Source organism: Pezoporus occidentalis, unplaced genomic scaffold, assembly GCF_034315485.1.
Source record: "Pezoporus occidentalis ecotype Australia unplaced genomic scaffold, CSIRO_AGI_Poc_V1 ctg3, whole genome shotgun sequence".
Classification (NCBI taxonomy): Eukaryota; Metazoa; Chordata; class Aves; order Psittaciformes; family Psittacidae; genus Pezoporus; species Pezoporus occidentalis.
Genome location: NW_026914940.1, coordinates 1,194,222 through 1,208,988, shown reverse-complemented (window position 1 = coordinate 1,208,988; position 14,767 = coordinate 1,194,222). Strand labels below are relative to the sequence as shown.

Below are 14,767 nucleotides of genomic sequence, written 5' to 3'. Positions count from 1 at the left end.
CAGTTATGAGTATTTGAGCTTGAAAGTTCTCTCTAAATGTCAGGACTGCCTAATCAGGAAAGCAGGATTATGCTGCATGTGATAGTGGTTAGTCAAAACTAAGCCTGCAGCTCAGTGCTTGCTAGCTACCTGCCCTACTAACAAGCAGGATATACACAACACAATAAATCTGTGAAAGCAAAATGACATTGCTCTTTTCCCACAAGCACGACAAGGCTTTCATTTTTCATGGCAAATTGTCTTTTTGCTCTTTTAAATATGGCAATCATGTCAGCCATTCCCCACATGGGGAATATCCTACTACTGGGGCCAGTTTTGATCTTGTTTATATCAACTCAGTACACTTGTAAATCTAGCGGCTGTTACAGTTTTACTTCCCAATCACTCTGCTGTGAATGAGATGGGCATCAGGGCCAGAAACTGATTCCATGTGCACTGATTTGAGATCACCGTTCCATGTAGAGGGAATTAGCACCAGCGAGTCCACAGTAACCAGGTGTGCATTGCACTGGGTAGGTGGAAACATGCTGGATCCCATGGGCTTTTCAGACTGCAATGGGAATATTATCATCATAAGAGTGTACTGATGATCTGCCAAATGGTTGAAATCTCTTCATTTTCTCATAGGTGAGCTCTAGACAAGGAGCCCCTGAAAGCCTCTGAGGACTGATAATGAGCTGGAGACATCTGGTTCCTGACCTTGTGCAGGTCAGGAACTGTTGCCCATGTAGACATCTTCAGTGATTGAGCAGTGAGAGATGGAAACGTTTGCTTGAGTTCTACAGGAGAGGAATCACATCCACAAGTAATAATTAAAGTGATTAAATGAAGGCAGGGCTTAGGAGATGCTTAAGTGATGGCTTCTGCAGGCTTTCCACAAGTATTCACGGCTTGTGCTTTGGATGAAGGTTTTGCTTAAGGACTGGGCAAGGGTGGGAGGAGGGGAAAGGAAAGCAGATGTCTGTTTTCAGTATGGTGATGTGAGCATCTTTGGCTCATGTCTTCTTCCGCTGGGGCTTTGGGTGCTCCCCCTACTCCTCAGCCATGTCTCTCTTAAGGAGAGGATGGGGAAGGAATGTGCTGCCCATGCTGTGGGGAGAGCTACCAGTCTGGCATCACTCACCGGTGCAACAATGATTGAGTAAAACAAACAGCGGGCTGTTTTGGAGTAATTTGGTGAAATGCTGTCGCCTGGCATGGAACCAAAACACTGCTTAAATCAGGATAAACACAGTCTGGATTCTACCCTCATTTTCCTCTCCCAGTCTGCTGTGGAGTTATTTTATTTCAGCTGTGTGTAAATCTTACCACATTTCCCTGCAAGGTGCTCAGCGCTGATGATGGGAAGTTACTAGGGATGAGGGCACGCTTGTGAAACTAGGGCAAGATGGGAAATGCAAGAATAGGCTTGCAAATCAGTTACAGACTTTGAATTGATTATCCTTTGTGTAGTGCACAGAAGGGGCAATCTCAAGCAGAAGGGAGCAGTAAAGACAGTTCATTTTTAATGTATTTAGAGCATATGTTCATACTATAAAATAATGCTAGTAATAGGAATAATAATGATGATGATCATAAATTCCCTGGTAGAAGTGTCTCCAGCACTGTCCTGTAATTGTCCATACTGTTTAATTGTTATAAAGCTCCCTGATCTATCATGGTTTGTCCAGCTGTGGTCCAGGGGTTGGCATGGTCCATGGATGGACAAGACCCCTCTGTCTTGAACAGTGATTTTATATGAGTGTTATCTATACAGTATCATCACTTCAGCTCAGGGTAACGGAGTGGGTACTGGGCTATTGTGTTTTCTAGGACTAACATAGTGAGATAGAGGTTTGTTGTTTACTGCAGTGCCTGTGACAGTGGTACTTATTCAAGTTCACTTCTGCCTAGTTGTCTTAGAAGGAAGAAGCACATAACCTTAGAGGAACAGGACGTTGTGATTCTTACCACGTTTATTGTGGAAAATGTTTGTATTTTCCCTTTAACATAGAATCATAGAATAGTTAGGGTTGAAAAGGACCTTAAGGTCATCTAGTTCCAACCCCCCTGCCATGGCATGCTTTAAAGGGAAAGGCTAGAACAGAGCAAAGTTTCCCATATGCATGAAAGCAAAGATGTAAAAAGCACCACCTGGTCAGCTCACAAACATTTAAACCAAAAAGCTCTCTCCTCTCTCTCCTCCACACCTCTCCATGTTAATACTGCAGCTCCATACCTCCCCGCGTTAATAATTTGCAGTAGAAAATGAAATGCTGGTGCTTGATTGTCCCAGTGTAGCCCTAGGAATCCCCTAACGCATTTACACGTATCAGAAGTCTAAGCTGAATTAAGCTTTGGAAGAGAGATGGAGGGCAGTATTATTCTCTTCCATTTCCAGGGGGTTAAAATAGGCCCCTGAGAAGTTAAAGCCACTGTTTGCAATCTAAAGCAGGTCGGCTGAGAGGGCTTTGAAAAGATTGGCTTAAATGATGGAGCCATGTACGCAGTTGACCTGCAGGCAAGCTGGGAATAGAGCCCTGCTCTGCTTGCTTGTTGTCCCTTTGCTCAGCACGCTGGTTCCTAAACCACATCTCTCAGAGGGATGCAAAGTGGCTCAGAGCTACTTTTCAGAGCCCCGTTAAAAAGTGTTTTCAGCAGCTTGACCAAGCAAAGTGTAATGGGAAAGAGACAGAAAGGGAAAATCCACTGCCTATGGCAGGGGGTTTGGAGCTGGATGATCTTTAAGGCCCTTTCCAACTCAAACCATTCTATGACTCTATGAATGCATTTTAAATAATGATAATGAAAATGTTTGAGAGCAGCTGGGCAGGAGGAGAGTGGTCCTTAGAGCTACTCTGAGCTTGATCCAGCCCTCCTTGATATCAGAACTGGAAACTGAAGCACTGAGAGTGCAGTCTGGTAGCTAAAAAAGCGGCAGCAAGCTAACCATGGCATCGAGGAGTGGCAGGTAGACAATAAGTGCTGTTAATTCCTGTAATTCCCTGCCAGCCTGAAGGAAATTATCCTGACAGTTCCTATTAACAACCGGCTGAGTGACCACTCCTATGCCCTGCAAGCTTCATCAAGGCTGTTTACTAAATGCAGATTGCCATGTTGTAGCTTGAGAGTGGACTCGATACCAAGTGAAGAGTTAGTGGTGGTTAATAAGTAGTAGCACGTTAAGATGTCTCTCCGGGTGATTTTTGTGTACTGTAATTATACAGAATTGCCTGTTAGAGTGGCCAGATTACATAAAAGGGGCCCTCAGCTACACAAAAGCGTTCCAAATAATGGGTGACTATTAGCTTTGACATGAGAAGCCTGTAGTTATGAAGCAAAACAAGGTAGTAATCGTCTGGATCTGATTTGCAATGACATGGGCAGAGCTGGGGAGGATGTTGTGAAAGAGGTTGTAAAAGGATTATTTATTAATGATGCCACAAAGTGATCTTCATGCAGGGATCTCAAAGCCCTCCTCAAAGGTTAGAAGGTGGAGAAGAAAAGGCTCTGGGGAGACCTTATTGTGGTCTTTCAGTATATGAAATACATATATAATACTATATAAAATATATAAGAAAAATTGATATAGACCTTTTAACCAGGTTTTGTTGGGGATAGAGTTAAATTTCTCCATAGTACCTGGTATGGGGCTATGTTTTGGATTTGTTTTGGAAACAGTGTGGATCACACGGGTGTTTTTGTTATCACTGAAAAGAGCTTAAACAGAGTCAAGGCCTTTTCTGCTCCTCACCCCACCAGTGAGCAGGCTAGGGATGCAGAAGGAGTTAGGAGGGGACACAGCCAGGATAGCTGATCCCAACTGACCCAAGGGGTATCTCATGCTGTATGGTGTCATGCTCACAATATAAAGCTGGTGGGTTGGAGGTTTGAGGGATTGCCATTGCTTGGGGACTGTGTGGGCATTTGTTGCTTGGTGGTGAGCGATTGTTCTATTTTACATCACCTTGAGGGTTTTTTTTCCCTCTCTCTCATTTTTTCCCCTATTTTTCTTTTCTTTTCATTATCAAGCTGTCTTTATCTCAACCCACAAATTTTTGCACTTTCCCCATTCTGATTCTCACCACCCATCCTGTTTCAGGGAGAGTGAGCAAGCAGCTGTGGGGTGCTTAACTGCTGGCCAGGGTCTTGTCCACAACACCAGGGCCCGTAGTGTCAAGGGGCAATGGTTTTCAAATGAAAGGGGGTAGATTTAAATTGGATGTAAGGAAGAAATTCTTCACTATGAGGGTGGTGAGACACTGGCACAGGTTGCCCAGAGAAGCTGTGACTGCCCCATCCCTGGCAGTGTTCAAGAACTGCTTATTCAGTGGGTCTGCTCCTTGCATCCCTCATACCTTCTCTTTCTGCAGGCAGGTGCAAGGCTTTGCTTCTCTTGGCTCTGCAGAGCCCTAAAGGTGGGGACACACATCAACGGCAGCATTCTCTGCTAAACGTGTCAAGAGCCTGGTTCTCAGACAGTTGAAAGTGTCATAGCATCACTCATTACCAAAGTCAAAAAGATGCTGTGGATTGCTGCTATCTGGAGTGGCTGCTGTCCTTTTTTGTCCAGTGGTTGTATTGTAGTAAAATACATGGCTGGTGCTTTACAACACCACTGCAGTATATATGCGGATATACAAAGAGCCTGAGCCCAAAAGAGAAACACAGAATTTAACTGAATGGTGATTTCTTTGGCAGATGACAATACCACGTTCACCTCTTGGTCATTCAGCCGTTCTCAGTAGTTTTCTTTCAGCACTGACATTATAACCCTTTGTTCAGAAAGCTGCTCCCTTTTGTGAGTGCTGTTAAAAGCATTATTTTCCAGCAATTTTAACAACCAGCTCTCTGCTTTGACAAGAGTTGTCCAACCAGCAACAAAATCAATACAATATAGCTTTCAAAAACCTTCACAAAAAGCATGAAAAGCCTTGAGGCCTGTGGCACAGTAAAATGGTTCCTGAGCAGTTCTTGGTGTAAATCACACCCACCCAGTCCAGTTCTTTGTGAAGAGTGGAATGAGTCTCATTGCTTTATGCTCATTACCTGTGAGGAGAGGTACTGGGATCTGAACCTGCTTGGTCCTACATAGATGAATATAAGAGGCAATCTAATCACAGCCTAAAGGTATCAGAGGGGCAATTACCAAAGTTATAAAACGGAACTCCTCTGTCTTGTGCCTGATGTTTTAACAAAGGGAAAAGCCATGAACTGTAGCTTTTGGGGTTAATGTGTGACCTTAGGAAAAATCCTATTACCAGGAGAGTGATGTGGCCCTGGAATAGACACCAGAGGGATGGGAGCTCTCCACCTCTGAGATTTCCCAAGACTCATCCAAGCAAAACCATGGCCAGCCTCCCCCCAATGTCAGTGCTAGCCTTGCTCCAAGCTGTAAATTGGATTAGAAAGCTTTAAAGTCTCTTGTAACCAGTGCTGCTGTAATTCTATGACTTCATGAGTCTTTAATTTCAAATGGAAGTCAGGCTCAAGGCAACTCTTCCAAATAGCAAACCAAAAGAAGCCCGTCATCCCAGATTCCAAATTCACATACCTGTGTTTAATTTGGGAGCGAAAGAAATGGTTCAGTTCTTCAGTATGATGCTGTTGTACCTAAAAACGACTTTGCTCAGCCTTCCTTGGTATCAAGGGTGGAAAAAGCAGAAAGAACAGCTTGCTTGTAAGGTTTCAGGCAAACTGCATGGCATTAAGAAATACTGTGTTCTAATTGGAGCCTGTTTGACCCTGGAGCCAGAGCAGGGTAATGGAACAAACACGACTTAAATGAAGTCACTTTTCATGGTGTTCTGCAGAAAACAAGAGAAGGAAAAGGATGCAGAGAATATAATGGGGGGAGAGACGGAGCGATGCATGAAGAGAAAGAAGAAAAGGCAGAGTAAGTCTTGGAAAATGGCCATAGGAAAAGAGTAAGAAAGAGAAAGGAAACTAAACATTAGGAAGGAAGGAAAAGAAGGAAATAGAAAAGAGGGAGAAGGAAGCAAAGTGACATTGTAAAGAAGAGGAGCATCCTTCTGCCCTGCTAGGCAGAGCAATGAGGTGGTAGGACAGCAAGCAGCCCTAGGCAGTAGTACTCGTTATTTCCATCTCAGCTGATGTCATTGATTGCTTCTCTCCTCCCTTGTCATGCTTGGTGACAGTACTGTGGGACTTGCAATTCGTAACGACCTGCTTGGCACAGGGAAAGGTTTTCTTTCCAGCTCCAAATAGGCAAGGCTTCGTCAGGTTGCTTCTGCATGGCACCCATCAGCAGATACGGGGAGGTAGTGATGGACAGGTTACTTGGGACCACTTGTGGTCCCCAAAGGAGGAAACTGAGTTCTTGTCCTGTGTTTTGCAGACAACCAATTAGCTCCTCATAGAAGCATAGAATGGTTTGGGTTGGAAAGGACCTTAAGATCATCCAGTTCCTATCCCCTGTCATGGGCAGGGAGGCCTTACACTAGACCATGTCACCTAAGGCTTCACCTGTGGTACTGGGAAGCTCCCAAAGAACTGCTTTCTCTCTTGAGAATGCCATACTGCTTTTCTGTTGGTAGCATTATCACTTTTTAAACCAAGCTTGTTTTCCCCCCCCTTTCTCCTCCAAGGAAATTTCCCTTGCAAGGCTCAGATCCTGCAGCATTCAACCACCTTCTGTCAGGGGTTTTAATTAGTCAGAAGAAAGAAAATAAACAGTGCTTTGGTTGCCAAAGGGAAGAAGTGCGTTTTTGGGGGAGGGAGAGAAGATGGGGAGGACAGAGAAACCTTAATAATGAAGAAGGAAAGCAGAATCCTAAGCTACGTGGGCCTAAGCCTTTAAGACTTCTTATTTCTAAAGTACTGTGCTCCTGTTCTTCTTTGCAGCCAGTGGTTTTTATGATTATCCACCCTCATGACGACAACAGAAATCCAATCATGGCTGGACCAACCATGCTGTCTCTATAGGGAGAAGGGATGTACTTCATAATCTCTCTTCAGCAAAAGTCCTTCCAGTGGGCAAGGGTTTTGTGAAAGCTGGGCTGAAGGATAAAGAAGAATGCTAAGATCAGGGTCTTTTCTGTGCAAAGGGCTGCAGATAGACACCAGGTATTACCCACAAGACTGGCTTCCACTTGGCCGGTGTAATGCCTTGCCAGTGAGCAAACATCTGACCTAGGCATGGAGCAGTACATGCAACCTATTACACAGCTGATTTGGTATCTAGGTTATGTGTGATGTGGGAAAGGGGATAGGGAAAGGAGTAAAAGAACCTGAGTTTTTTTGAGGTGGGGGGCTGTCAGAGAGGATGTGGAAGGGAGGGATGTTCATGTTATTGTGTTGGAGATACAGGGATGTAGTCAGCTCATCTCTTCAAATCCAAACTCCACTTCTTCAGTGACTCTTGGATGGTTTAAGAATGAGTTATATGTCAGGCGTTTTTTACTTTAATGGAGCTCCTCCCCCACTTTTATCCAGTTACCCATGAAAAGTCAGTGAAATGAGACCTACTTAAATCAAACGTCACAATTGATGCTCATCCCAGGCCACCATTTGTGCGACGTGGACTCATTTTGCCTTAAGGGGGTGCAGGGAGATAAAAAGGGTTGTGAGTGAGCATGGAATGAGTGAGGAAGGAGCAATCCACTTCTGATTATTTTGTGCTTCACAGTACATCTATTAGGACTGTGCATGTCTGGGGTGGGATAGGGCTGTTGCTCACTTGGGTTCTGCAAGAGGGGAAACCAAGGTGTCAAAGAGAGAAGATGTGGAGTGTGCATCTCTCCCTCCTACCCTACCCCAGTGCCTGACTAAATAAGGGACTTCTGTTCCCAAAAGAAAGTCCCTTCCACATTTCAATTTATGAGGATCAGAATATGGTGTTTCAGCACTAGCAGTGCCTGGAATACGTCCAATTTCAATTTTTATTTGATGGAAAACAAACGAAAATGTTGACGTTTTCATTGAAATTTCTTTATGTTTACCTAGTTCTCTGAAAACCTGCTTCTAACCTTCCACAAATATTTGGCAGGAGTAAATTCTCAGGGTGGGAATACAGTCGTATGAGTTGACATTAAAAATCGCTGTGATAGTAGAATCATGGAATGGTTTTGGTTGGAAAGGACCTTAAAGACCATCTATTTCCAGTGCCCCTGCCATGGGCAGGGACCCCTTCCACTAGAGCAGCTTGCTCCAAGCCCCTGTGTCCAACCTGGCCTTGAACACTGCCAGGGATGGGGCAGCCACAGCTTCTCTGGGCACCCTGTGCCAGTGCCTCAGCACCCTCACAGGGAAGAGCTTCTGCCTAAGAGCTCATCTCAATCTCCTCTCTGGCAGGTTAAAGCCATTCCCCTTGGCCTGTCCCTCCATCCCTTGCCCAAAGCCCCTCTCCAGGTTTCCTGGAGTCCCTTTAGGCACTGGAGCTGCTCTCAGGTCTCCCCTTCAGGAGCCTTCTCTTCTCCAGGCTGACCCAGCCCAGCTCTCTCAGCCTGGCTCCAGAGCTGAGCTGCTCCGGCCCTCTGAACATGTTCATGTCCTTCCTCTGGACTTGCTCCAATAGGTCCACAGTTAAGGATCCAAATCTCCATAGAAGTTCAAAGGAAGAATCCGCATGGGAACTGAAACATTTTCCGTGAGCATTTTGGGAAGTCTAGGTTGGGGTAACTTTGCTGGATGGATTGGTGAGGCTCAGCACCATATTATTCTCGGAGCTTTTGCACAATTACTGGTAATTAAAAGGACTTAAGATATTGCTTTCCAGTTCCATAGCTTCATATATATCGAGTTCCATAATTTCAGCAAGTTGAATTAGGATCAGCATCCAAACCCTTTGTGTGTATCTGTGGTGTGTTCTGGAGAGTCCTTAGCCTCCTGTTTCACAAAGCAAACTCAAGGAAGATGCACTGGTGTACATGTAGTGAAGTGTCAGAGCTGATGTGGTCAGAAGAGAGGGGACATTGCAGAAAGGTAGCACCACACTCTAAGTGCAGTTTGAGGTCCAGTCTGTAGCTAGTTTGCATTCAATAAAGATCCCTCAATCAACCTTTACTCCTTTGGGTACCTATGCCAGTTGGGCATTTAATCCAATGAATGTGTTGCTAAATTTTGCCTATGATCATAGAATCATCACCCCTTGTCCTGCTGCAACAGGCCCTGCTAAAAAGTCTTCCCCATCTTTCCTACAGGCCCCTTTTGAGAACTGAAAGGCCCTTTTAGAACTAAAAATGCCTAAAGCTCTTGTGCCAGCCTTCCCAATAGCTCCTATGGGGTTCACTGCAGCAGAATGGTGAAAGTTTTGCTCCTTAATTCCCCCCCGTCAATGAGATTCAAAATGTGAGAGGTGCTGTTGGTCAAAATAAGCAAGTAAATGGGATCTTCCCCGGCCCTTTGGACTTCAGGGACTATTCACCTCAGATCCCTTTATATCGGGGTTGTTTCTGTTCTTCATGGCGGGATCTGTGGACTAAACCTCTACTGGCTGTGGGCACTGGGCACATACTTGCTTTGCCCATGTGTTGAGCTGGCCAGACTCCATAGAAACATGGCACTTGTGCCTTGCCTAATATATTTTGCTTTGCAGAAGGCTCAGTAGCCTGGAACAGAGCTGCAGTCGCCTCAGCTTCATGGCATCTCACTGACTGGAGGTTCAGGTTGAGCAGCCTCATACCTGCCAACAAAACAGTGTAGACAAGTCCTTAGAGAACTGCCTGTTCCATTCCCAAATCCATGTGTAATCGCTTTTTGCTTTCTCTTTCCCTATGCTAAGCCCTTGCTATGTCAGAAACCATCTCATCTTCATGGCTGTAGTGATAGGTGTTGGTACTGTGCCAGTCTAATGACAACCCTGACTGTGCTCCCACACCTCTGCATACTGCCTAATGAGTCTAAACAGAGGGTTCTCATGTGTCTGTTGCACTGTGGGTCTCTGCTTCTCTGCCTTCATGCCAGCAGACATCAGTGATGTGGAAATGAGAAACATGCCAGGAAAAAAGCCTGCAGCAGAGCAAACCAACTGGGATCCAGATCCTCATTTCTAAGCTGAGAACTGGGGGAGTTTAGTGATATTAGTCTGGCAGACATTAGCTTGTTACGCAGTCCCAGTAATGCAGAGAACTAGCGCAGGTGGGGTTACAGCATGTGTGTTTGTTCTTGATGTTGCAAGAGCTGATGATCAGCAGATCCATGTGTTTAGATGAGAAGTCAGCCTTCCAATATCTGAAGGGCACCTACAAGGATGCTTGAAAGGGACTCTTCATGGGGGACTTTAGTATTAGGACAAGGGGTGATGGGTTTAAACTTAAACAGAAGAAATTCAGGTTGGATATAAGGAAGAAGTTCTTTACTGTGAGGGTGCTGAGGTGCTGACACAGGTTGCCCAGAGAAGTGATAGATGTTCCATCCCTGGCAGTGTTCAAGGCCAGGTTGGACAGAGCCTTGGGCAACATGGTCAAGTGTGAGGTGTCCCTGCCCATGGCAGGGGGTTGGAACTGAATGATCTTATGGTCCTTTCCAACCCAAACCATTCTGTGATTCTATGATTCTGTGAATTGAGAGCCAGATTTTCCAGTAAGGAGCCCTGCATATGAAGAAAAGCCTTGTGTAGTAGTGTAAGAGTAGTGAAGTGATGGATGGTATAAACTGATGATGCGTCCCTGGGGAGCATATACATTTTGGTTTTCCTTTGCTTGCTTCATCTTCTCCTTTTCCAGGGGGATATTTGTAGTTGGTGAAAGATTTTTACCATGTTTTAATCCTCCAACCTTCATCACCGCTATTCTCAGATGAGCTCATTTGTAATGGGTCTAGTGTGGGCACTGCTTTTTGCTGTTGCCTCATTAGTTATCTTCATGCTTTCACACTGGACTTGAAGGGCTTCATCCTTCTTTTGCAACCCACATCTTTTACTCACCTTCCTCAATATGGGTATGAGAGTTGTCACCCAGACTTAACACTGGTGTGTGTGGGACCAGAATAAGGTCCTCAAAAAGGGTGGGTCAACCAGAAATAGATCCTGGTATTTGTACATACTGTGCATGTGAAAATCAGGTGAGTTGAAACACGGAAAATTAAGAGGAAAGTTCTTGCCATGAAATTGAGCTGGTCCTGAGCATCTTCTTGGTTTTGTGGGTTCTTTTTCGTTCCTTTTTTTTAAATGTCTTATTTTTTCTCTTTCAGAACATGGAAAAGGTGCTGGTCCCTTCTGTCACATTAATTGTAGGCTGTGGAGTATCTTCGCTGACACTTTTGCTGTTGATTATCATTTATGTCTCTGTTTGGAGGTATGGCTTTCATTCTCTTCTCTTCTTGTTGGGGAAAGTAACTTGTCGTTTGACCTACATGGATTCTGAAGGTTTTCCTCTCTGGTTTTGGGTGTCTGGTGCCTGAGGAAGAACCGTTTGGTAATGAGTGGGTCCTGCACTAAGTCATTATGGTGGCTTAGTTGGCATTATTCTTCCCTTCTAATGCCAAAGAAATTAGTACAGTGCAATTAGAGCCATGACCCCATGTAGTTGCATTGTTCCATTTTCAAAAGCCGCATGCTGGTTTAGATGCCTTTGTATACCCCAGGAAACCTTGTTCTTGGAGAAGTGGACACACACTGCCTCCTGGTATTGCTCCAAGGTATTCCCAGTTGGGTCTTTGATAACATTAAAACATCTGTGACCCGTTATGAAAACATCTGGCCTGAAGAAATGACAGCGCTTTTCAGGAGCTTTAAGGATGATAAACCACATGGTCTAAATAACTCTCTAACTAGCTCTAACTAAATAACCTCTTAGCCACATTCTGCCTTTAGCTTCTGATGCACATGGGATTCCTCAGTACATCCCATTGCAGAGAGCTCCTGTACACCTATAAGCAGGTCAGGTGTAACTTTAAGTTGCATCATTTATAGAGGCTGGAGTGATTTAGTAGCAAAGTTTTATTGAACAAAGGCCCACATTGGTCCATGCCCCTATTAGATATGTTTTGGTGGACTGTATAAGCTGGAGGAATCGAGGTGTGCAAAGGTTTCTCACCCTAAACTATGTTGAGCGAGGTCTGAGTTTATATATGAGACTCACACCTTTCCTAAATTCATGGCAAAAGTGTTGAGAGCTTCAGAACTCTAAGCTAAAGAAACCCAAGAAAATCAGAACCAGGTGCATGACTGTGAAATTGAAATGGATTAGCTACAGAGAATATACTGTTTAAATATTATTGGTGACCCTTTTGAGAGAAGGGACCAGTCTGAGGCTCTTATTTTTCCCATTGATGCTTCTTAATAGAAAGGAAAGGGTTAATTCAGATCAGAGTTGTGATTTTAGCTAACTTTTTTTACCTTTTCATGTAGGAAAGAAACAAGAGAGTGAAAAATGAGCAAAAATGCATTTTTTTTGTTGATACTGTGACAGTGCATAGTGGTTAGTTAATTATAGCAAGTGCTACGAGCTGAAGACTGATCATAATAACATTTATCTAGAACTCAGGTTTTTCCGTGCCTGGGGTATCATTGGATGTGCTCAAGTCCTTGTCCTCTCCTGCTTTTCCTAAGGCTGGGCAACACTGGGCAGCGCTGGTAGGTGACTTACTGGTGTCACTGGTGTCAGGATCAAGTGGAAAGTTAGGATAGAAGACTAAAGAGCAAGTGTTCGAGCCTCACCCTCTCTTTCTTATCAGAAACAAGTTCAGGATCTGAAAACCAAGTTCAGACATGAGGTTGAATAAGTTTGGAGCATCCTAGAGTCATTTGGAATAACAACACGATGTATTGTCTTCCAGGAGTGTGCCCCTCAATATTAACTCTTATTGAGGACAGTAAAGTTAATTGCCTGTCTTGTTTAAAATACACTCTCTTTAATTTCACATTCCAGCCTTTGTGTTATGCCTATGCCCAAAACGATCAGCATGAACGGGGGGGACATGTTTATGGGAGGCTTGAATGGGCATTTCTGAGCTAGCCAAGGATGGACATGCATTTCCAAGTGATCCTGAGACCAGCTATATCTTGGTTAAAGGGCTCTCTATCCTAAGTCTCTCTGTGTAAATATCTGTTAAGCATGATCAAGTGATCTCCAGAATTTCTCTTTGGTGCGCTGAGTTTGTTCCATCCCTTCTCTGTAGATCATGTTTCCATGTTTCCTAAACTTCACAGCATTCCCGTGGCTGAGCCCTGAGCGCTCTGTGTGTCCTTTTTATTTTAGGCATAGCTTCTGGACATGAATGTGCTGTCCTATTAATGGTCTCAGGAACATCCATATTCAAGTCAACATTACCTCCTGGCTCTCATTTTGTTTTGCCCTAGGTGTTATGTAGCGTGATAGACAACGGCTGGAGGAACAGCTTAGAAGTGGGATCAGCAGTATTATTCCAGCTGTTGTTGCTGAAAGAGTATAAAGTCATTCTTTTTCACTAAGGAAGAAACTCCTTATGCCCCAACTGCCTGGTCTTCTGTGGAGAGCACTCACCAGAGCTCAGCTGTTTCAGGGAGCTTTGGCTGGGAATTTTCCCATTCAGACCTCTGGACAAAGGCATCTGGAGCATGCATACATAGACTCAGCTTGAGTATGAAACACTTCTGATGAATAAGCTCACTGAGGCTGACAATCTGGAAACATTCCCAGATTTTTGCCCAGCTAGGGTTTGTTTATACATGGGGAAGCAGAAAGAAAGGATGCGGGAAGACAAGAGGGAAAGGAACATGGTGAAGAAAAGGGGGGCAGAGTAAAAGAGAGGTGATCCTAGCTTTGGGCTGCATATCAGAGAGGAAATGAATTTACCCTCCCCTTCCCATTCAAACCCCCCAAATAATGGTTGCTTCTCAGTGGCATCTACTCAGCCATCGGCATGAATGGCATGAGCTTTCTGATGCAAACGATCGCTTCAGCCACAGCCAACTTGGCACAGCCTGGTTGAAAACTGGGAGTTGTTTCCGTTTGACGGCTGTTGGTGGCCTGTTGGTGGACTTACTCCAGTTCCCAGTAGACAGATGGCTGCAAAATCTCTGCTGCAGATGGTGCATCACTGGCCCGATTAGCAGTCTCAACAGAGAGGTCAGTGACATGGGGGGCTATAGAAGTGGAGTGACCTTGTTATCTGCCGGTGATGGCAGTCCTGGGTCACAGCTGGAGACAGGGCCTGTGTTGCGAACCACTTGCTGCACCACTCATGCAGAAAAATAGGGGAAATTGAGAGAAAAACATCTTCCCTCTTGAAAACTGACATGAAAATGAAAACTGGGGTAGGAAATGAACTATTCAAGGGTCAGAACAGTTGAAATAACTTAGTTTCTCTAAGTTCTGATGGTACCACTGCTTTTAAACAGCTCCTTGAAATGTTGGTATTTCAGGAGTGTCCCAATGTGTTTTCCATCCTGGAACTCATTGCAGCTCAGCAGCCTCTGGAGTCAGTGACCTTTCTATAGCATGGAGATCAATGCTTGCTATTGAATAGCTCTTCCACAAGCCCATCAGCATGTGGGGCACCGCAGACCTTTTCCAGTGAATGCTGCATCGCTGAAAGATATTTTCTCACTCCCTGCCCATTGAAGCCTGAAGGATTGATTTAGTGCTTGTCAATGAGCTCTCAAGGGGCTTTTAACGCTTTAAAGCCGGGAGCTCTGCCTTTGCAGAGTTACTCAGTGGCCCTGGTGGGAGACAGCATGGAGTGACTGCGCAGAGAAGGATGTGTGTGAGGAAGCAAGAGGTGACTCAGTGTTTATGGGAGCATAATGGGGACAAAGAGACAGACTGTGGGGTTTTCCCACCTCCATCTGTCTCGGTTTGCATAGTGGCTTCCCCACATCTTGCAGGACACAGGCCACAGCAGGAGT

General features: G+C 44.7%; 1 protein-coding gene across 2 annotated transcripts in view; it reads left to right on the top strand.

Moving 5' to 3' along the window:
• Positions 1–14,767, top strand: part of ADGRB1 (adhesion G protein-coupled receptor B1) — a 286,315-nt gene that overhangs the window by 206,936 nt on the left and 64,612 nt on the right. Inside the window, exons 19-20 of one of the 2 annotated variants that reach the window (XM_062626900.1) lie at positions 11,131–11,234; positions 12,419–12,514. In XM_062626900.1, coding sequence (XP_062482884.1) covers positions 11,131–11,234; positions 12,419–12,514 — 200 coding nt within the window. The remainder of the gene's footprint in view (positions 1–11,130; positions 11,235–12,418; positions 12,515–14,767) is intronic. The other variant, XM_062626901.1, reaches the window with a different exon arrangement.